Source organism: Psammomys obesus, unplaced genomic scaffold (genome assembly GCF_907164565.1).
Source record: "Psammomys obesus unplaced genomic scaffold, mPsaObe1.curated_primary_1811, whole genome shotgun sequence".
Taxonomy (NCBI): domain Eukaryota; kingdom Metazoa; phylum Chordata; class Mammalia; order Rodentia; family Muridae; genus Psammomys; species Psammomys obesus.
This window is the reverse complement of record NW_026590062.1, coordinates 10,176,388-10,199,661: the sequence shown is the minus strand read 5'-3', so window position 1 is coordinate 10,199,661 and position 23,274 is coordinate 10,176,388. Positions and strand designations below refer to the sequence as shown.

The 23,274-nt window shown below is 45.7% G+C and overlaps 1 protein-coding gene across 3 annotated transcripts; it reads left to right on the top strand.

Moving 5' to 3' along the window:
- Positions 1-51: 51 nt before the first annotated feature.
- Positions 52-22,685, top strand: Mapkapk5 (MAPK activated protein kinase 5). Of its 3 annotated transcripts, none has more exons than XM_055605945.1 (14): positions 54-696; positions 4,481-4,554; positions 6,061-6,136; positions 6,859-6,956; positions 8,156-8,264; positions 9,514-9,603; positions 10,791-10,886; positions 12,629-12,709; positions 14,156-14,343; positions 17,213-17,333; positions 18,398-18,528; positions 18,854-18,969; positions 20,117-20,221; positions 21,836-22,685. In XM_055605945.1, exons 1-14 carry the CDS (start codon positions 661-663, stop codon positions 21,928-21,930), a joined length of 1,416 nt encoding a protein of 471 aa, XP_055461920.1. In that variant the 5' UTR covers positions 54-660; the 3' UTR covers positions 21,931-22,685. The 3 variants fall into 3 exon arrangements, with proteins under 3 accessions (XP_055461921.1, XP_055461920.1, XP_055461919.1); XM_055605944.1 differs by having other exon boundaries at positions 55-696; positions 18,854-18,975; XM_055605946.1 differs by lacking the exon at positions 6,859-6,956 and having other exon boundaries at positions 52-696; positions 9,518-9,603; positions 18,854-18,975.
- The last annotated feature ends 589 nt before the right edge of the window (positions 22,686-23,274 follow it).

Genomic DNA, 23,274 nt, shown 5'->3' with positions numbered 1-23,274 from the left:
CCTGCACATCAGTCGCGCGGCCCGGGCAAGCCTCGGAAAGTCCGGCGGACGCCGGCGAGGGGCGCGCGTGGCTGTGGGGTCGCGCAGCCGGGCGGCAGCAGGGGTGGCGTGGGGCTGCAGAGGGCGCGGCGCGGGCGGGCGGCCGGCGGGGCTGCCCGGCGCGGGCGTCCCGGCGATGTGTGGCGCTGAAGCGGCGGCGGCGGCGGCGACGGGCTCGGCTTCGCGGCGGTGCTGGTGCCGGCGGCGGCGGCGGCGGCGCAGGCCTCTCCTCGGGACCTGGCGAGCCCCGGCCTAAGCGGCGGCCCCGCAGAACCCCCGCACGGCGCTCCAGGCCGGGCCCCTCCCCGTCTCGCCCTGCCCCGGGAGCCTGCCTCCCCGGCCGGGGATGAGGCCGGGAAGCGGCTGCGCGGGGCCCAGCACAAAGGCTTGTCCCCAGGGTCCGCCGCCGCTGCCGCCGCCACCGCCCCCACCAGCCTAGAGCCGCCTGTGGAAGCTGAGCCGGCACCCGGGCCCTCATCCCCTCCGGTCCCCAGGGGCGGGCGCTGCCCGTCTCCCCGAGGCCCGGGGACCCGAGCTCCGAGCCCTTTGCTTCTGCGGCTGCCAGGGGACCGGACAGCCGTACAGCCTCCGCCGCTTCGGGCAGTGGGAGCCCTGCGGAGCATGTCGGAGGACAGCGACATGGAGAAAGCCATCAAGGTAAGAGGGAGATGCTACTCTGTCCCTACTTTGGCGATTCTTTCTCAGCGCTGGCTTTGGGAAATCGAGAGAATTTGGGTGGGAGGTAGAGGTTCTAGTCACTAGAATCTATTAACTCCGGGTTCCTGCCTCACTGGGATCTTTGGATCACATTTGAAAGCCCAGAGTGTTGGGTTATGAAGGGTGGGATGTCCGATTCCAGCTTCCTTGGCTGATGTAGTTTGTGCTCAGTTAGAAGGGAGGTAAGTAGCATGGAGATACTTGATGTGAGTGGAACTAAGGGCTTCTTAGGATTCTCATGTTTTTATCGCCTCCAAGTGCCACCGTTTGCTACTCCGTGCAACACTTGGCAGCGGTTCTGACCCCTCTTAATGGGTCTGAAACAAGCCTCTTTGAGACCTTAAGCTTCAGGAATTGGCTGGCCTTCGTCCAAAACCTGTCCTTTGAATTTTCCCTCCTTTGTGCGATCATTTCTTCCTGTTCTCTTGCAAACTTTCTTAAGAACCAAGAGTTTATTTCTGAGAAGTTAAAGTGCCCTATGCTCTAAAACGACCCGGAACGGGACTTGGAATGCATGTAGCTCACTGCATAAAACTGGCTGTCATCCCAGCACGTAGAAGGGTCAGAATTGAGGGTCCCAGCCAGTGCAATACTCAGTGTTTGGTGGGTCAAAGAATCCTGAGCCCACCAAAGGAGGCTAATTACTTGAGTAAGATCCCTAGAACCACATGGCTGGAGAGGGTCAACTCTTGCAAGTTGTCCCTCTGATATTTAGGGATACACACATACACCCTTAAAAGTGAAATAATAAAAGGTTTAAGACTGTCTTTGGCCACATAGGTAGTTAAGAGGCCAGCCTGGGACTACAAACTCTGCCTAGAGATAAAAGTAAGTATAGCCTGGCTGCCTGGTGCACGCCTGTAATCCCAGCACTCAAGAGGCAGGTGGATTCCTGTGAGTTTGAGGACAGCCAAGGCTACACAGAGAAACCCTGTCTCAGGAAAAAAAAAAAAAAAAAAAAAAAGATAAATAAGTGCATAAATTAAAATAACCCAAGTGACTTTTTATTTCTCCTGTCTTTTTGGTTTGGGGGTTTTGTTTTGTTTTTGAGACAGAGAGACAGGGTTTTTTTGTGTTTTCCTGGAACTCAGTCTGTAGACTAGGGTGGCCTGGAACTCAGAGATCTGCCTCCCTCTACCCCTCTGAGTGAGTGCTGGGATCAAAGGCATTTGTCACCACTACCCTGCTCAAATAGACTTTTTTTTTTTTTGTTTAGATTTTTTTAGAGTGACAGCTTTGTTATGTATTGACACTCTTTATGTGTTTTCATTTGACAATTTCATACATTTATTCTTCATTATTTTTGTTTCACCATTGAGAATATGTATATTTCCTGGGTATGGTGGCATGTGCTTGAGGCCAGGAGTTAAAGGCTACACAGGAATAACAGTCAAAAACAGATCAGCCGGAGGAGGTGTTGAACACCTTTAATCCCAGCACAGAGGCAGGCCAGTCTCTATGAGACCCTAACCCTTTCTGTTAGGCCAGCCTGGTTTACAAAGTGAGTCCAGGACAGCCAGGGCTCAGTTACACAGAGAAACCCTGAGAATCCCAGACTCAAAAACAAAACAAACATAAACAAAACAAAAAAATTAAAAAGTCTTTAGTTTTGACTCAGTAACAGTGTTGTTTTTTTTAGTCTTTGAATTTTTCTTTTCTTTTCAAGACAGAATTTTTCTGTGTTAGCCCTAGCTCGCCTAGAACTCACTCTGTAGACCAGGGTGGCTTGGAACTCACAGAGACCAGCCTGCCTCTGCCTCCCTGAGTGGCTGAGATTTAAAACTTTTTGTCTCAACAAAACAAAACAAGCCAATAACAAACAAACAAACCAGAAACTATTAAATCTTTACAGAACCTATCAGTTTGTATCTAGAAGTCAGAGATAGTTGCTATTGACCCCCTCCCCCCACACACACATACTAGATGGTAATTTCCTGGGTTTTATATGTCTAGTAGTTTTTGTTGACAAAGTGGACGCTTGGTAACATTGTAACAACTCTGGACTCTCACCCTTGTTATAGTTACAGCTGCCTAGAATTAAAAGGGAATTTTCTTTTCCTTGTACATGTTAATGTCGGATCAGGACTGTTTTTTTTTTTTTTTTTTTTTTTTTTTTCTTTTTCTTCTTAGCCTCCTCCTGTTAGATCAGCCTCTCATGTGAGCAGAGACTTTCCTCTGTTTGGAATTTTGAGGTCTTTACCCCCTGCCTCTCAACCCCTGTGGTTCTGGAGTCCTTTTAGAATGGAGTTGATTGCAAAGTCACTTTTGGCTTTAGATTTCCTCTGGCCTTTCAGTCTCTCCAGTTTTTTGTGGAGGGCTCACTTTGGCTGTATTCTATGGCTCTGGGTAGCAATTTGCCCTCTAAACCCATGCACTCTGCCTTCCTGACCCAGGACCGTTGTCTTGGGGCTCAGCACTGCTGTGCCTTCTCACCCACATTCACCTGCTCTCACCTGTACTGTCTGCCATGTTGTTCTTCCTGTCATCTAGAGCAGCAGTGTTACTTTTCATAGCCAGCTCCATGCTGGGAGCAAGCAACACCACTGACTGCTTTGGGCAGAGGACAGAGGATGGAAGCTGTGGGAGCCAGGCTGCATGCTGCTTTTGACCTCACTTCTAGTGAGTTTAAAAAAGGACAGTTCTCAGTTTGTTTAGGTTATACTGTTCTGAAATAATTAGTTTTGACAACTGACAGCGGTCTGTGTAGCTCTTACTGGCCTGTAGATTAGGATGCCTTGAGCTTAGGGAAATCTGTCTGTCTCTGCCTCCCAGTAAGAGCCATCAAGTCTGGCAGTTTTGTTGCTGTCTGTTTTGTTTTGACAATTTTGTCTAGCTTTAAATGTATTTATGGAAAGCAGCTGCCTGCCTTTGACACTGAGTACAAGAATTCCCTATTTTGTTATTATTGAGCCCCAGACAGGTTGATGGCTTACCCAGGTAAAGATGGGTGGAGAATGAATACTTCATCTGCTCCATCCAAGATTAGTTGTACTAGAATCTCAAGTGAGGGGTCTGAACATTGGGTTGTTTTGAATTTAAACATTCTCAGCTGGTTGTAGTGGGTGGTGACTGAGGACAAGCAGTCTAGAATGAAAATGCCTTTCTTCACATTGAGTGTCTGAACACAGTCTAACATGGAGTGCTCTCTGTTCTGTGACAAGCAGACTGTACTCCATAGCATGAGGAAAGATTAGGCGGAGTTCACCTGCTGTCTGCACAAGTTGAGCCGTTTGTTCAACGGTGGAAGCCTCTACAAATGCCTGACATGGTTTTCTGGACTCCGAGGAAGTACACTTGAGTGTTGTAGTGAAGATGCACAAGTTACTGTGCTCTGTGTGTGCACATTTGAGCACATGGGATGGGTGCTGGGGGTGGATGTAAGCCCCTCATAGGCTAGGGAAGTATTCCGCCACTCATGTAAAGTCCTAGCTCTGTCAGTACTTTGAAATAATGTCTGTCCCCAACCCCTCTCTAAGGTATCGTTTGTCTATTTAAATAGACCATGTAAGCGGGTTGCACAGTTTCATTTTATTCTTGAACCTATGGTATTGGGAGGTAGTGGCAGTCATGTAGACCATTGCACAATTATAAAAACCTGTAAACTGGCTTAGAAGGTGAGGTGCCATGGCTGTCCTACCTCTGCTTAATTATCTAGTTGAACAGTGGAATCATTTCTGGACCCCCTCCTTTATTTTATTTTTTTCCTTTTTCTTCTTTTTAATAGGAAACCTCCATTTTAGAAGAATATAGTATCAATTGGACTCAGAAACTGGGAGCCGGAATTAGTGGTCCAGTTAGGTAAGACAATGTGGAAAGCTGGGTGCATTGTTCTGGGAGATGTATGAAATGAGCCTTGAGCTACAGACATCAGATACACATAAAGAATTAGCCTGAGCTTATTTGTGTGTGTTTCAGTTTTTTTTGAGACAGGGTTTCTCTGTGTAGCCCTGGTGTCCTGGACTTGCTTTGTAGACCAGGCTGGCCTCTAACTCACAGAGATCCACCTGTCTCTGCCTCCCTGAGTGCTGGGATTACAGGTGTGAGCCACACACCCAGCTTAGCCTGAGTTTAAATTAGGAGTTTTTGTTTAGTTTTGTTTTTTTCTGTCAGTGTGTGTGTGTGTGTGTGTTAAGAACATGTACCACTGAGCTGTACTTCTAGCTCCTAGTAGAGGGGATGTATTTTATTTTTATTTTTTATTTTTTGCATTTTTATGAATAAATGTGTGGAAGTCAAAGGATCACTTTCAGGAGTTTGTTCTCTTAGTCCATATGGGTCCTAGAGATCTCACCGGCCCCTTAGTAAATGCTTTTTGTTTTACATCTAGAAACAGCCAAGTAGCAAGGTCACATGGTATGGATGGGTTAATTTTAAGATGTCAAGGTATTTGGACCAGTGAGATGGGTCATTGAGTCGAGGTGCTTGCTTACAGTCTAATGTCCTGAATTCACTCTCTGGGGCCAGCAGTAACACTGGAAGGAGAGAGCTGGCCCTGCAGGTGACTCCGTGACCTCCATATGTATACCCGTATACACACAAAATAAAAATCTTTAACATGTCATTTTAAAAATGTGAAAGGTAAGTTTTTAAGTCTTGAACTGACAGCAATCTGCCTGCCTCTGCCTCCCCAAGTGCTGGGATTACAGGTGTGTACCACCACACCCAGCCCAATGGGTCAAAGGTTAAGAGTGCTGTCTGCTCTTGCAGAGGATCTGGGCTTGATTTCCTACTACCTATAAAGTGTCTCACTGCCACCCATAACTCGTTTTTCCAAGGGATCTGTTGCCCTCTTCCAATCTCCACAGGGACCATGTAGCGAACAAACTTACATACAGGCAGAACATTCATACACTAAAAACAAAGACATAATATTTATTTATTTGTTTATTTTAATTTTTCAAGACAGGGTTTCTTTGTGTAGCCTTGGCTGTCCTGGAACTCTGTAGATCGGGCTTACCTCCAACTCATAGAGGTCCACCTGTCTCAGCTTCCTGAGTGCTGGGATTAAAGGTGTGTACCACCACCGCCCGGCTAAGACATAAAAAATGTAAGAAATGTAAAGTAAGACTCCAGGCCACTTTGAGAGGCCATCCTTTCTTCAGTGCTTTGGTAGTGAGCCGACATTGCCTGTTACGGTGACCCTAGGCTGAACTGAGGAACAAGAGACTTCTCCCTTACCACCTGCTGCTCTAGGACAAGTTGCTTGTCCTTCTATTTGTTTGTCTCTCTGAGACAGGGTCTCTATAGGCCATGCTCTCCTGTTACTTTCTCCTAACTGTCATTGTGATTTCCCTCTACACCTAGAGTCTGTGTGAAGAAATCTACTCAAGAACGGTTTGCACTTAAAATCCTTCTCGATCGTCCAAAAGCTAGAAATGAGGTAGGTTTCTTCATGTGACTTGTACATTCACACACACACACACACACACACACACACACACACACACACACGGAGGGAGGAGAGGGAGTGAGTGCCTGTGCAGGCCTGAAGAGGGCCTTAAATGCCTTAGAAGTGGAGTTAGAGGCAGTATGAGCCATCCAGCCTGGGTGCTGAGAACTGGACTCGGGCCTTCTGGAGAGCAGGAAGCACTCTTAACCACTTAGCTGTCTTTCCAGCTCTTGTCTAAATGGTTTTAGAGCCTTAAAATACATCTGTATGTACAGTTAAGGCAGGCAGCTTCCTGAAAACTACAGATGCACCAAGTATCTGCGTATACTAACCTTCTAGTCTCTGTTCTCATTGCTAACCCTTACTGTTGGCAAGGGTTCTTACTGAGCGTGGAAAGCTAGCATAGTCTTTTTTCTTCCAGCCACCTCACAGTTTTTTCTTACTTAGTAGCAGAAATTTCTGAAATAAAGTAAGTTATTTTTTTCATTTACTAATAAAAGGACATAGTGAATCTGTTGGTGCAGTTTTATTTGTAGAGAGAAGGCTGAGGAGATGGTCTGGACAGGAAAACACTTTTTTGTATTATTCTAGATGATAAGGATTTTTAAGTAGACTTATCCTTTGGACCAAGCACGGTCAATTTCTGATGGGAACTATAGAGGAAAATGATGGCATTTTCTGTGCACATGAACATTTCCTGTGTTCTCTTTAAGGTGCGCCTGCATATGATGTGTGCCACACACCCCAATATAGTTCAGATTGTTGAAGTGTTTGCTAACAGTGTACAGTTCCCTCATGAGTCCAGCCCCAGGTAAGACTAAACAGGGCTATCACCATAGACCCACATGGAGGTTTTCTTGGAGCAGAGTCATCCTCTTCTGTGTCCTCCCCCTCTTCCCCACCCATTTCCTCTCCTTTCCCTACCTTTTCCTCTTTGTGTTTTAAAAACTTAGAACCCTTTGTAAAAGTGGAATTATGTAAGGTATGCCTAAGCTGTTATCACCAAGTTTTACCAGCTGCCTGTGTGGAATCTTGTTTCATGGGCTAACCCTCCATTATTTTGATTACTTTGTCCTTTCAAAACACTTTTAAGGGTTGAGGATTATAGTTCAGTGGTTGTTTGCAAAGCATACCCAGGGCCCTGGATTTACTCTCTAACTCTAGTTTAGTTAAAAAGCAACATACAACATTAACGAGCCAGGTATAGGGGTGGGTGCATGCTTGTAATCATCGCTCTTGAGAAGTTAAGACAGGAGAATCATACATTCTAGTCTAGCCTGGTCTACATAGTAAGACCTTCTCTAAATAAATTTGAATTGAAATAGATGCTATTTCAGATGGGTGGAGAGTGCCTAAATGTCTTTCCTGGTCAAGTCTTAGAGGCTAATCCACCAAGCTGCCCCATTGCTTGTCCTGAGTTTCCTTCTGGAGAAAGGAACCCTCATCATTCTTTTAGGTGCATGTATTTGGGAAGTACTTTAGGTGGAGACTGAAATATCCCTGTCACTGCACTGTGGTGGGCAGCAAGCAAGCAGCCTCCTCCCTTGCATTTTAAAGCTTATTCAGCAGAGCTGTTGTGAGTGCAGCCTGGGAGGCTGTGGGAAGTGCACACTGGGAAGGTGGTAAAAGGAGCTGTGGTTTTAAAAGCCAATGGGAAGTCGGTTGCATTTCCCAAGTGTGCTCTGTCAGTGAAAGCATTTGGATGCAAGCAGAAGCATTTACATGAAGGAAGAGGAGCCAAAACCTGTTTTGTTTTCTTTTTTCTTTCTTTTTCTTTTTTTATTTTTTCGTTGAGACTGAGAAGTACTGCACTTAATCAGTGGCTAGGTTACCCTGAACTTAGAAAGTGGTTGCATATTTTGTAGATGAGTTTACTCCAGGTCAGTTTTTTTGCTGTTCCAGGGTTTTTATTTTCCTTTTCTTTGTTTCTTTCTTATTCCTTTTCTTTTTTTTTTTCTTTTCTTTTCTTTTTTTTTTTTTAACTTAACAAAATCAAATGCTTTCAAACAGGGCTCGACTCTTAATTGTAATGGAGATGATGGAAGGGGGAGAGCTATTTCACAGAATCAGCCAGCACCGGCACTTTACAGAGAAGCAAGCCAGCCAAGTAACAAAGCAGGCAAGTCAACCCCGGCACAGTCAGCCTGGGACTACCTGTTAAGCAGTACAATTGCATTAGGGGAAAGCAAGCTCAAAGAAAAGCTCCGTTTGACCTCTCATTGCCTGCTTTGTTATAATCAGAAAGAATGCCTTCATAGAAGTGTGACCCTTTTATACTCTGGGAGGGAGGGTGGCATTTTTAATTGCTTGTTCCATGTTTCCCAAGGGCTGCTGCCAGGAATTTCCTCCACTGACTGTCTTAACTGTGGACAGCTGTGGACAGGTAGCTTTCCATGCTGTTGATGTCACCTGCAAGACCCTTTAGTATAAATTTGTTCTCAGGCATTTGTACCTAAGATATTTCTTGTAGAAGTCACCTATTATTTCTGCAGATTTTAAAATAGTGTGTGATTTTTAGTTACATTTTATTATAGAGATGTTTTATTATAGAAATTCAATACCTTGACTCCAGCCAGTACTCACCACTCATAGAGGTGACAAGCTAACCCTCAGGCCTGTCATCAGATCAAGCAGGTAGACCATGGAAGATCAAGAGGCACAGCAGTTAGCATCATCAAAGAGCTCTTGCAGATTCCCCCTCAGTTTACAGCTGTCTTTGGATGCCTCCTTTCCAATTGACTGTGAGCAACCATATTTGAAATGCTGAGATGAATCTCACACAGAGTTGAGGAACTACAGAACTTACTCATTTATCTTTTAAATTACACCATTCATTTTTCAATGCTAAGACTAAAAGATGAGATCTGATCATGTGTAAAACAAAAATTGCTGCAGTCTGCACAGATGCATGCATTGTCATTGAGTAATGAGCAGATTGCAGCATTAGGTAGGGAATGGAGCCAGCTGGTTGGAAGGTGTTGCCTGCTCCATAGAGTACAGCTGTCTCAAGGTACAAGCTGTCTCAGCAGCCCTGCTGCCCACTGGGGAAGTCCCTGCCTACTGAAGACCTATGGGTCCCCTACAGTACCTGTCACAGCAGAGGTAAAGGGACGGCTAGGTATCCTAGGGATGTATCCACCCCTTTATTTGGACAAAGGATGGTTTGTAGTTTGTATAGTGAATATGGATTATAGTTAAACTAAGGCTAATTCATTTCTGTTTCATGATGTCACAAGTTTTTCTTAGTTTCTGTTTTGTGATTGACACTAGCCACAGTTGTGCCTGACCTAACCCCTGAGCTCTCACACTAGGGGTGTTAGAAATGGTGCTTTTCTAAGAAGTGGCTGGTCCATTGTGCCCTTTTCCAGATAGCCCTGGCTCTGCAGCACTGTCACTTGCTTAACATTGCGCACAGAGACCTCAAGCCTGAAAATCTGCTTTTCAAGGATAACTCTTTGGTGAGAAAAATTGCTTTTCCTTGTTTGATGTTGTCACTTTGTCTTGTTTTGTCCCCTCCCCCCCTTCACAGGGTCTGTATATCCCAGGCTGGCCTTGAACTTGCTATGTAGCTGAAGATGACATTGAACAGATCCTCCTGCCTCTCCCTCTTTTTGAGTTCATGGGGTTTTTTGAGTGGTGCATGGGGTTCCAGGCATGCACCACCACATTCGGTTTACTATGTGACTGGAAATGGAACCCAGGACTCCATGCATAGTGGCAAGCACTCTGCCAACTGAGGCCCATCCCCAGGCCCGTTTTATTTTTGTCACACGATCTTGCTTTGTAGACCAGACTAGCCTGGACCCCCATCAAGACTCGGTTGGCCTAAAATTTTGCCTTTGCTTCCTGAGTGCTGGGATTGCAGGTGTGTGCCTCCCTACTGCTGCACTGAGCCTACTGCTGCATAGGAAGTGTTAGGCCATGGTGCTTCCAACACTTTAGTTTCACCCTTGTTTCCTTATAAGGGGCTCAGAACTGTTGCCACACCCATGACATGGTGGATCTGGATGTTACAGATGTATTTGTGAGACTTATGAATTTGGATATTATCTGGAGGGCCTTTGGGGAGAGGCAGGAATTGGCATGCTGTTTATTATATGGTCCTTGAAAGTTAAGTTTGAGTTGCTGTTAGCCCTGATAGGCTGTTTTCCCTGTATTGCTGTCCCCTGCCCCATATCTACTAGTCAGCTGCTCTGGTTGCTGTGGAGGTTGTGGCTAATGTTCAGACTGAGGCAGTGCCCTGGGTGGAGGAGAGGGGCTGGGAGCTAAGACACTGAATTCAGAGCTGTGCTCACCAGTGAAAATCAGGGCTGACTGATTCCTTCTTCTGTGTTTTAGACTTTGATAGCTGATTTTTATGTGTATGGGTGTTTTGCCTGCAGGCTCATGCAGTGCCTGTGGAGGCCACAGGAGGGCAGTGGGTGCTGGGACCCAAAGAGCAGGAAGCGCTTATAAGGGGTGAGCGCTTGCAGTGCCCACACTAAGAACAGCTCTCAGACACCCTTCCCAGCCAGGCCTCAGAGTCAGGGTGACCCTCCTGATTCAGAGTCCACAGTGCTGGGGTTACAAGCAAGAGCCACCACACCTGGCTTCCGTGAATGTTTACCGACAACTATGCAGTATTGACCCATTTGTTTTCTTTCAGGACGCCCCTGTGAAGTTATGTGACTTTGGGTTTGCTAAAGTTGACCAAGGTGATTTGATGACACCCCAGTTTACCCCGTACTATGTAGCACCTCAGGTAAACATGCTTTCTTCCTTATGATGTATTACCAAATTGCCTGTAGCTGCTCTCCCCATGCCCCCTTCATTTTTTTCTGAGACAGGGTTTCTCTGTGTAGCCTTGGCTGTCCTGGACCTGACTATGTAGACCAGGCTGGCCTTGAACTCACAGAGATCCACCTGCCTCTGCCTACCCAAGTGCTGGGATTACAGGCGTGCACCACCATGCCCGGCTACAGGGCAGATGTTCTTAAGAGAGGTCAGAATCCAGTTCCAGGTGCTGTGGAGCAGAATGGTGCTGCAGGGTATCGTACTCAGAGTGGTACAGAACTTTTAGTTAAGATTGTGCCGTGGTTGACTGCTGGTAACCGAAACAGTAGGAAACCAAAAAAAAAAAGAAAAGAAAAGAGACCAGGGCTGTATGGTGGCTTCGTGTGTAAAGGTGCTGCCAGCAAACGTCACAAACTGAGTTGTTCTGTGACCTCCACCTGTGCTACTGCACACGTGCATATCATATACAATAAACAAACATGTAAGTTAGACATAGAAAGGAGATCACTCCATTCCTGCTTGGGTATAGTTTCTGTTTTAACAAACGTGCTCCATATCAGTCCTCTGCCTGGGTCGTGTTACTCTTGCCTAGGGCTGGAGTTCACGTCCCAACACCCAGATGATACAGTGGCTCATGGATGCCTTTACGCCAGCTCAGAGGAGCTGATGCCCTCTTTTGGCATCCTCAGACACCCATGCATATTTACACATACATGTATATAAATCAAAATGAATTTCAGGAAACCAGTGAGATTCTGACGTGGGCCTTTCTAAAGATAATCTGAGCCTCTTAGGTGATCTGTAGGTTTTGCAGAGGGCCCTGAAATTATCTTGTCAAAGAGGCCTAAGGGGACAGTGGAGCCCATGCTTGAGGCTCACGCTTGGTATCTGCCATCACCAGCAGCATGAGTGTGGTAGTGAAGATGGCACTAGGAGTGTAGGTGTGGTGAGCAGCACCATTCTGAAGTCAGTGCACGCTTTGCCAGTCTTGTCCTCCTGGGCCATTGTGCTGTGCACTGGCGGAGTGAGCATTTTGGTTAATGACAGCTCGTGGGTAGCAGTAGCTACTTTCTTGAGAGCATTTGTCACTCAGATCCATGTGACTGTTATACTCTGATGTCCATCTGCCCCGTGTGGGTATGCTTTTGCATAGGCATCAGGTTGTCCTCAGGGACAAGCCAGTGGTCACACAGACACCCCCCCCCCCCCATACCGTGGGCAGAAGAGACAAATCTCTTTAGGGGTAAAGATAAGAGGATTTGAACCTTCATGTTCTTGGTCTAGCTGGGCATGTCCTTAACAGACTGAAACATTACTAGTTGTAAGAAGGAAATTTGAAAGTGTTTTTTTTGTTTGGTATTTTAGACAGGGTTTTTCTGTATAGCCCTGGCTGTCCTGGAACTCATTTTGTAGATCAAGCTAGTCCCAAACTCAGCGTGATCTACCTACCTATGTGCTGGGAGTAAAGGACTGAATCACCATCAGCTGGCAAAAGGGTTTTGTTTCCATTTCACTATATTCTGAAGCATGTCCTCACTGTGTATGCCAGGTTGTCACCGTGTGCCGCATGCCTGGTTGAAAGTGTGCTATTGACATTGAGTTAGTATTTGATTGCTGATCTCCAGTTCATCGGTAGCCTGCTGTTCCAGGCGGTGGGACTTGGAGGTGTGCTTTCCAGTTAGCAGTCTCATTTGTCCACCTCTTTGCTAGGTACTAGAAGCACAGAGGAGGCACCAGAAGGAGAAGTCCGGCATCATACCTACCTCGCCAACACCCTACACCTACAACAAGGTAGGGAAGAGGCTGTTGCGCCTTCGCGCTGTGGGCTTGGTGGCTCTTTAGTGAGATGTTCATGAAGCAGCAGCAGCTGGAATGTAGAAGGTGACTTGGAACCCAGGTTTCTAATGTGACGAGATAGGAAGGAACGTTTCCATTAGTTCAGTGCCTGCGACAGGAGCTAAGGGCCATGGCCACCTTACAGTCTACTTTCATTTTAGACGGAAGGGTCATTTTTGAGAGGGTTCCAGAGCCTTCTGATCATTTATAGTACGATTCTTTTGTACTTCATAAAATGTCAGTTTGAAAAAGATAAACAGGTAAATTTTTAAAAAGCAACTGCCTAATTTGAACAATGTCTTCTATGCATAGCAAGTGCTTGTTTGTGTGGTGCTTTCTGTATTTATAGCCATGTATCAAACCTGCTATCTGGAGCCCATGATGCCAGTGTCCCTGGATCCTGGAGTTGCTGAGTAGGTTTAAAGTGTGCTTGCTCTTTGGGCACTTGCAACTAGCTATGGGTGACAGGAGCCTGGGAGAGCGGCTGTGGGTCCACATGCTCCAGCTGTGTGGCTTCCTTTTAGGCAACTAAGCTGCATTTTGTTCAAAATAAGGTCTCTCCATGTAGCCCTGGCTGTCCTGGAACTTGCTCTGTAGACCAGGCTGGTGTGGAACTCAGACCACTGCCCGATTTAAGCTGCACTCTTGACAGGAGCATTCAGAGGATTTGTGGAGGGTGCAGGCCATTTGCCTAGACAAAAAGTGGCAGGTTTAATAAGATAACCTCTCTCAAGGGATAGAGAACACCAGATATCTTCTTGTTTCACATGCATAATGCATAGGCATGTGCACCCCATACACATGTATGCACAAACGTACATTATCTAAGGTTCCGCAGAGCACTGCGACGCAGAGTTCTCACTGGAGGAATCTTTGGCCTCCTGTACACTTGGCTGATGGAGCTTGTATTCTTGGTGTGCAGCCTGCAGAACAGCTAACTGCAGGCCCAGACCCACCTGAGCCAGTGCAAGTGTTGACAATGGCTTCAGCCTGCCTGCCTGTGTAGCCCCTCACCGTGGCTCACGAGTTATTTCAGAGATGTGTTGTGAAATGTGAACCACGCCTTCATGTTTTTTTAAGACATATTTGTTCATGTATTTTATATATATGAGTACTCTGTCTTCCATGCACAGCAGAAGGAGGAATCATATCCCGTTACAGATGGTTGTGAGCTACCATGTGGGTGCTAGGAATCGAACTCAGGACCTCGGGAAGAGCAGCCAGTGTTCTTAATCCCGCTGAGCCATCTCTCCAGCCCTGCCTTCATGTCTTATACCTGACTCTACTGAGGAGTGTTGAGAGAGGAATTTCCTGTTTGGGACTTTTAGCTGGGGAACTTTCTGCTCATTTTGGTTTGAGGCTCTTCTCTGATAGGATGATTGTTTTCTGTTTTGCTTTCAGAGCTGTGACTTGTGGTCCCTAGGGGTGATCATTTATGTGATGCTGTGCGGCTATCCTCCTTTTTACTCCAAACACCACAGTCGGACTATCCCAAAGGATATGCGGAGAAAGATCATGACAGGAAGTTTCGAGTTCCCGGAAGAAGAGTGGAGCCAGATCTCAGAGATGGCCAAAGACGTTGTGAGGAAGTGAGTCCCTGGGCTGCCGAAAGGGTGGCTAGGGAGCCTGGAGCTGGGAATGCAGGGTAAAGAGAAGTCCTTTGTTCTGGAAGGCATCTTCATGTTTTACTATCTCTAGAGCCTGAGTTAAGAGTTCTTATTTAGCCAGGCATGGTGGTGCACACCTTTAATCCCAGCACTCTGGAGGCAGAGGCAGTTGGATCTCTTGAGTTCAAGACCAGCCTGGGCAACAGAATGAGTTCCAGGATAGTAAGGACTACATAAATCCTATCTTGAAAAACCAAAACAACCAAAAACAACCTTATTTATGCTTTAGTAAAATTGGAACTCTCCCTTTTCTGTATAGCTGTAGATTTTTGTCCCGAGATTGTGAACCTAGGGGCGCCCTGTAGTCAGTCTCCATGAGAATTAAATTCAGGACCCTATGTTGAGCCTTTCTACACTTCCCTCCTCTTCTTTTTGTCATCTTGTTTTGTGTGGGTTTTATTTTTGCTTTCATATAGGATCTTATAGCTCTGGCTGGCCTAGAATTCACTGTGTAATTGAGGCTGGCCTGAGACTTGTGGCAACCTCCTGCCTTAATCTCTTGAGTGTTGGGATTACAGGTGTGGCATTATGCCCAGTGTGTGTCTCTCTTATAGATGAGTCAGCCATCAGGGATGGATCTGGTGCTAAGACTTTCTTTCTCTCCCCTCCCCCCCCTTTTTTAAATACAGGCCTTTTCTGTGTAGCCTTGACTGTCCTGGACTTGCTTTATATACCAGGCTGGCCTCCAACTCACCACGATCCGCCTCCTCTTCCTTCCTGAGTGCTGGGATTACAGATGTGCACCACCATTCCCAGCAATGCTAAGACTTTAACTGGGGTTCCATGCATTTCAGAAGACAGCACATTTGGCCTTTTTGTTCTTCATATACTGTTGAAGTGTGTGGTGCTAGTCTCAGAACACACACCCAGCATTCTCTGCCAAATGGTTTCTCTGACAGTCACTAAGCTGGGACTCAGGAAGAATTAGGAATAGCGGGGCTGGAATGATGGCTCAGAGGATAAGAACACTGGTTGGCCACTCTTCCAAAGGTCCTGAGTTCAATTCCCAGCAACCACATGGCTTACAACCATCTATAATGAGATCTGGTGCCCTCTTCTGACTTTAATGAATCTTTAAAAGAAAAAAGAATTAGGAATAGCAGGGCTACAGGGATAGCTCAGTGGTTAAGAGCACTGGTTGTTCTTCCAGAGCTAGCTAGGTCCCCAGCACCCATATGGTGGCCCATAACTGCTGTAACTTCAATTCCATGGGGCTTAGTGCCCTCTTCTGATCTTCTTGGGCACTGCACATGTGCACAGAGATGCATGCAGGCAGACGCTCATACATGAAATAAAAATCTTAAAAAGAGATAAGGATAGTAACTATGCAAGAAAGAGTTGACACAGCCCTTTTGTAGCAAGAATATGAAAGAAAGAGTTGAACTTGACTATTTCCTCTGCCGGACTGTGTGGAATGCATAGCTGTTTCTTCATATGTTTTGAGAGGAGGGGAAGGATAGAAGGGGCTGTGCTGGGAACTATCCTTATTGACAGCACTCCCTTCTAAAAGTGAACTTGTGCCAGGCATGTTAATGCCTGCCTGTGATTCCAACACTTAGAAGGCTGAGGCAGGAGAATCATGAATTCAAGGCTACAGGCACCCTATATCAAACAAGAAATTTAAAAAATGGTGCTGGAGACATGGCTCAGCAGTTAAGAGCACTTGACTGCTCTTCTAGAGGTCCTATGAGTTCAATTCCCAGGAACTACGTGGTTGCTCACAACTGTCTATAATGGCAACTGATGCCATCTTCTGGTGTGCCTGAAGACAGCACTCATATACAAAATATGTGAATTAATCTTAAAAAAAAAAAAAAAAAAAAGTGAGGTGGTAGTTTATGGAGTGTGTGCTATTAAAGAGGGACTATTTCCTAAAATATGTAAAGGACTTTTTATTATGGTGAGAGCAGGATTTAATTCCTACCAGTCTTCATATAGTGCTTCTAGGCTGTATGCCAGCTCTGTAGAAAACCTGGGTGTCTCTGCCCTTTGGAGTATAGGTGTCCTTGCATATAGAGGTCACAGGTCAATCTTGAGTATCATTTTTCAGGCCTCCATCCACATTTTCTCCCTCCTCCTCTGCTCTTTTCTTGAGATAAAGATCTCTTGCCTGTCTAGGGCTCACAAGGGATGTAGGCTTGTCCTGACTCAGACATTTGGGATGAAGGGATATGTAATTAGAAGAGGTGGTTTTACAGAGAGCCCAGGAGTATGTTGGGGTAAATGGATGTGAGGGCATGAAGATGACCAAAACACAGCTGGTTCCAAAGAAAGTGTTGGGCTTAGGGGAAAGTGCCATGTCATGGCTGGTCTTAAGTTATTGACTGTGGAATAAAGAAAGGTTTGGGTTACCATCTGATGGGATCTAGTTTAATCTTAGATAAAAGCCTCCTGTTTCACAATGCATGACTCTCAGCTAATTTACAGGCACTATCAGCCAACAGTAGTTGAAGCATTGTCCCAGAAACCTCAGTGTGGGGGTTAAATACAGCAGGACCTATAGTCATGTTGGTTTTACCTACTGAATCCTGTGATATGTTCTCAAGTATTTTTGAATAAAATTTGTGGTACCACTTTTAATCAACTGCTCAGAAGACCTTAAGCCAAAACATACCCATAAGTACTACATGGGACTAGCATCCATCTTGCCTTGCTGTTAGAAGCCCCAGGCCTATAGGAGTTGGTAGAAAGTCAAAAGAATCCAGAGCTATTTGGAGCCAGCCCAAGACTTTGCTTTGTTTCTTTAGGGGACATTATGCATTTTGTGTCTGTTGGTCTGTTTTCTTTGCAGGCTCCTAAAGGTCAAACCAGAGGAAAGACTCACCATTGAGGGCGTGTTGGATCACCCCTGGCTCAACTCGACGGAGGCCCTAGATAATGTGCTACCCTCTGCTCAGCTGATGATGGATAAGGTCAGTGATGTTTTTTTTGTTTTGTTTTGTTTTTTCCTTTTGAGACAGGATTTCTCTGTGTAGCCCTGCTGTCCTGGAACTCACTCTGTAGACTAGGCTGGCCTCAAAATCACAGAGATCTGCCTGCCTCTGCCTCTCCTGTGCTAGGGTTACAGGTGTGCGACACCACCACCCGGCAAACCATTTTTTCCCCTTTTTCTAGTGATGCTTAGTTTGTTGTGTGAAAAGACAGTGTGAAAAGGGGAAGTTACCATGGCTGAATATGGGGCTTAAAGGAAACAGTGACAGGCACATGCTACTTCTCGTTTCCTGAAAAATCAGGATCCAAGGGAAGGTCCAAAGGAATATCCTTAACACCTTCAATGTGGCTTATCTGGCACAGAGCATATAAGATTCTCTCTGCAAGGTGTTGAGATCAGGCAGGTTGTGAAGGCAAACAAAACAAATTTATTTTAGAAACCAGATCTTCACCCAAGAAGAAGGCAGAGACCCTCACACTTACTGGCTAGCTTCTATATTGAGGAATAGGAAGATTTATTTTTTTTTATTTATCTGTGTGCCATGTGCAGGCAGGTGCCTGTGGAGGCCAGAAAAGGTTTCAGATCTCCTTAAACTGGAGTTATGGGTGGTTGTGAGCTGCCTGATATGAGGCAAACAGTGTTTGCTTATAACCGCTGAGCCATCTCTCTAGCACTGTTAGTGATTCTTGCTGAAATTTTTGTTCCCATTGCCAAGGAAGAAGGTGAGTTGGTTTGTGGCCTTTGTGTGGTTTGCTGTTCCTGGGCCTCACTGATCCTGGGGGAGAACCCTCTGTCAGATGAGAATGTGTGTGTCATCAGCACACTTTATGCTTTGCCTTTGTCTTAGGTTGCATTTTTGAATGCTAAGTAACAAATGTGGACACAAGCTGACAAAGCCAGGCACAATGGCACACCACACCCAACACTCACTTGGGGGTCTTAGGTTGGCAAATCATGTATGTCCAAGATGAACATGGGTAACATACCAAAAAAAAAAAAAAAGTCCAGAAGGCAGAATTAACTGTTAGTAGTGTTTACACGCAGGCAGTGGTTGCAGGGATCCAGCAGGCTCATGCTGAGCAACTGGCAAACATGAGGATCCAGGACCTCAAAGTCAGCCTCAAGCCCCTGCACTCTGTGAACAACCCCATTCTAAGGAAAAGGAAGCTACTGGGGTGAGTACCAACTTTAGACAGCCTTAGAAGTTGACACACTCTGTAGTTACTTTTGTGAACATTCTGGTATCTTTTTTTTGTTGTTGTTTGTTTGTTTTTTGTTTTTCAAGACAAGTTTTCTCTGTATAACAAGCCCTGGCCGTCCTGGACTGGCTTTTTGTAGACCAGGCTGGCCTTTAACTCAGGAAGATGGGCCTGCCTCTACCTTCCAAATGCTGGGATCAAAGGCGTGAGCCACCATGCCTGCCCCTTGTTCTGGTATCTTGAGTTTAGAGCTGGGTTCTGAGGTCTCACCTTGTTATTATCTTTCCCCATACTTGTAAAGCACCAAGCCAAAGGATGGTATTTATATACACGACCATGAGAATGGAGCTGAGGATTCAAATGTTGCCTTGGAAAAGCTTCGAGATGTCATTGCCCAGTGTATCCTCCCCCAGGCTGGTAAAGGTCATGCCACTTATTAACGTTCTGCATATGTGTGTGCTTGTGTGCATGAGCATACATGGGTGTGCATGTGAAGAGGAGTGGATTAGTCTGTGATGCTCTGTTTATAGCTTAAACTAAATGAGTCCACACCAACTAGGAAACAGTGCCAGTGCAGGCACACAGCAAGTCATGTGTGTCTGCTTTTCTGTGAAGTTCTAGTTTCAGCTTAACTGCAGGTGCCAGCTGGGGCATGTGATTTTGTGTTATCTGTTTCACAATGAAAGCACAAAGTAGAGGGTGAAGAATGGAAATGTGAACAGCGTCCAGGGATAGGTTAGAGGCCGTCAACACCATTTCCAGAATCTTTACAATGCCCCACTATGTATCTGTGAGTACAAAAATAACACCGCACTAGCTCACGACTAGCCTAGCTGTGTCCCTGGCTTTATGCTGGCCTTTAAAGGAGAGATCTCCCATCCCAAGGCCTTCCTCATCAGAGGACTGTGATGTGAGGGGCTGTTCTTTGCTAATGAATGAGATGCTTCATTATTAGATGGGGTTAGAAAAGGTTGGATTAACCGTTCTCTCTAAATCCTATGCCATTTAAGATCACCCAGAGGAACTAGAGAAATGGTTCAGAGGTTAAGAGCACTGGCTGCTCTTCCAGAGGTCCTGAAGATTCCCAGCAACCACATGATGGCTCACAACCATCTGTAATGGAATCTTCTGCTATGCATGAAGACAGAACACTCATACACATGTAATACACAAATAACTAAGTCTTTTGTTGTTGGTTTTTAAAGAGAGCACTTAGAGAACATGCCTGAGTATTTTGAAGCAAGAGGTGTGCTTAGGAAAACGGCAGCACATACAGCCTTGTTTTTCTTCCTCACTTGGCCAGATGTTTTTGCTCAGAAACTTCTCCCACATTTCTCTTGACTCCCAGCACTCACCCTTGCGGTTGTTAGAGCCTGTGTGTGAAGAGCTTGGTGATAAGAGGGTCACCTGGGAGCACCAGGACTGCAGGGAGCCAGTGACTACCAAGTTATACATGTTGTATCATAATTTCTCACCTAGTTGGACAGCATGTCTTTTCATCTTTAACACAAAAATCCCATGATGCTACAGAAGAAGTGAAACTTCTCTCCATTCTTATTCATAGGAGAGAATGAAGACGAGAAGCTGAATGAGGTGATGCAGGAAGCCTGGAAGTACAACCGGGAGTGCAAGCTCCTGAGGGACGCCCTGCAGAGCTTCAGCTGGAATGGTAGGACTGCCTGTGCTGAGACACAGACGGTCTCTGAGGCCAGAGCGCAGTGAGGGTGGTGCATGTAGAGAAGGGGGCACCCCACTTTAACTGCCCGGGCATGTTTGCTCTCTACTCTCTATACTCGGTTTCCAAAGTGCAAGTGCAGTATATGTCACAGTGAACACTGCAGAGCTCTGCCGTATTTCCTGGGGGGGGGGGGGGGGGAGACAAAACAAAGCCAGATCCATTCCCCACATTCCTGGGCTGTTCACCACATGATAAGGAACAACACACACTGCCAGAGGGGGTGCCAGAAAGTTCCCCACAATTATTTGTTTTGGAATCATTTGATTGAACTCAGTCAATTGCCAGATCTGCCAGTGGGTAAATTTCTTCCCCAGAACAAGGTAGAGAGGTGCCTTTTCCTGCCCTGCTGTTAGCAGCCTGGGTGAGACTATGAGTCCAGCTGAGTGGGCCATCAGAGCAGCTCCAGTGTGCTGAGGGAAGGGAGGGAGGAAAAGAAGGAAGGGGCACTTGCTTTGACATTGTTTTCTGAATGTGCCTGGCCTGAAACCCTGGAGAGATTTCACTTCACAAGGAGCTTGTTCTAGAATGTGAACCGTGGTGGGTGTGAAGCAGTCTGGACAGTGTGGACTGTGAGTGTGCGGAGTGCACCCTGCTCTGTACCAACACCAGTCATCCACTCAGAGGCACTTCCAACCCTGAGTCTTAGCTCTGTAGTCTATAGGTTTTGTGTATATGAGTGTTTGTCTGCATGTATATCTCGTTAGCACATGTGTGCTATTGTCTGCACAGGTCAAAATAGGAAGTCAGAGTACCTGGAACTGAAATTATGGGTAGTTGTGAGCCATGTGGTTGCTGAAAACTAATGCTGGGTCCTCTGCAAGAACAGCAAGTGCTCTTAACCACTGAGCCATTCTCCTGCCCCGAGTTTTGTATTTTATATAAACAAAATCAGGTCTCTGTTTTTTCCTCTGGCTTTTTAGTCAGCATTGTTTTGTTAGTTTCACCCATGCTGTCATGAATACTGTCCACTCACTGCTGCGTGGACATTTAGTTTGTTTCTAGGTTCTAATAAACAAGGAAAGGGCTGTTGTGACCACTCTTCTGTGTCTTGATGAACAGCTTGTGAAATAATTTTTACCTTTTATTAATCAGTTTGTGTATTTACCTGGGTTAGCCAGCTTTTGACAGCAGTAGCATGAGTTCAAGAATGCTCTTTAGTGGTGCTTTCCGACTCTGACATCTGCAGCGGCACCATCTTTGCCGCTGTTTATATCTGTTCTGATGGTTTTGTGGTGTTACTGCAGTGTGGGTTTGGATGGCTTTAGGCTGGTGACGCTGTGCATCTCAGATGCTTCTGACCACTTACCTAAGTCCCTTTGTGACATGCCTGTCTTAATTTTTGGCCTGTCTTTCTAGTCAGTGTGGCTTTCTTATTACATGCTTAGGAGTTTTTATATGCTTGGGTATGAGTCCTTTGTCAGACATACATACACTATCTCTGATTTGTGAAGTTGCTCGGTGCTCAGTTACTGCTTGAAAACGACTGTTGCGGCGGATTCCAGGTGCTAAGCTGTCCTGCTGACCTTGTTCTTTCTTGCCTTTCAGGTCGTGGATTCACAGATAAAGTAGACCGACTAAAGCTGGCAGAGGCTGTGAAGCAGGTGATCGAGGAGCAGACCACTCCCCACGAGCCCCAATAGTAACAGCTTCAAACTATTTTTAACAATTGGAAAAATTATTCCTTAATGTAAAAAGTAATTTTTATGTAAATTAATAAATCATACTTTCATTTCATTTTTGTTTAAGTTGCTATATAGATTTAGGTTCAGAGTTCCTAACTGTTAATTGTTTTTGTTTTTAAGAAGCTCAATTTCTATACGTATTAGAAACAGGATGGTTGAGTCATATTATGAGATGAGACTGTCAAGAAAGATGGATTTATCTGTGGTAAAGTATTACAGCCCTTTGCCAGAGGCAGGTAAAGAAGCCATGCCAGGCTTTCTGCCCACTAAACTGTTGCATCAAGGACTGTGGAGCCTCATTTCCTTCACTCCCTGCATGTTGGCTAGGTTAGTTCTAGCGCCAACCTGATTTTGTGACTCAAGCATTGTCAACTATCTGGCACAGCTCTCAGGATGTACACTCCTTGTCCTGCAGTCACTCTGGTAGAAAAGCAGGAGCATGGCCGTGGCTTCTCTTGTCCCTGATCACCTAGGGGAAAAAAAAGGCATTTCCTTTCTGTCATGCTTGTCAAGGTGTTGGTGTATTTCCTCAGCCCACTGGGACTTGCTTTGGAGCGTATTCCTCTTTCCCCTCCCTGGCACCTGCTCTGTGTTCTCCTTCACAGCATCATGACAGTCACTATCTTCCCCTGCTCCTCTGACATCTTTCTTGCAGGATGTTGCTGAGAAACAGCATCAGAAAGGATCCAGTTTTATTCGGTTGTTTTTTCTTATGGCTGACCACAGTGGGGGTTCTGCCTAGATTAGTGCCATCCTCTCAGGCTGTGTTTATCTTTTTCAGTATCCTTTATGCTCAGGAAATAGAATTATGGTCCAGAAAATGGCCTTTATCTTTGTTATCTGTCGTGTATATAGCCAGTTCCTCTGCTAGTGGTGATTTTTATTTTTTTAGAGTCGTTTTTGATGATTGATTGCCTTTTTTGGCACCCAGAGGAGGTAACAGACACTTCGATTACAGGTAGGGCAAGTCCTCTGTCTCAGTTACTCAATTTTTGTCTCATCCTCCTCAGTCAGAAGGGTTCCAAAGGACTTTGTCCTTGTGTAGCTCCTGGAGCGTCCTCACTGTTCTTGAGGAAAGTACCACTGACCGGGGGTGTGTGATAAACATCGCTGTGTCCTTGAAGACTGCAGTGGGAGGAAAGGTTCATTACTCTGAGGTGACTGGAACTGTTGTGACAAGTGGGAGCACTTTTCAGAATAGCAAGATCTCAGAGTCAGGCATCGGAGAAAAAGAATTTTAAGCAAAATTTCTGGCCAGAAAAAAATGTAGCTGAGAGTTGCATTAAGGGCCTGTTGTTTTCA

Coding starts and splice junctions, on each gene's coding strand:
- Mapkapk5 (XM_055605944.1), top strand. CDS start 661: ATGTCGGAGGACAGCGACATGGAGAAAGCCATCAAG. Junction 697..4,480: donor ACATGGAGAAAGCCATCAAG/GTAAGAGGGAGA, acceptor TCTTTTTAATAG/GAAACCTCCATTTTAGAAGA. Junction 10,887..12,628: donor CGTACTATGTAGCACCTCAG/GTAAACATGCTT, acceptor CCTCTTTGCTAG/GTACTAGAAGCACAGAGGAG.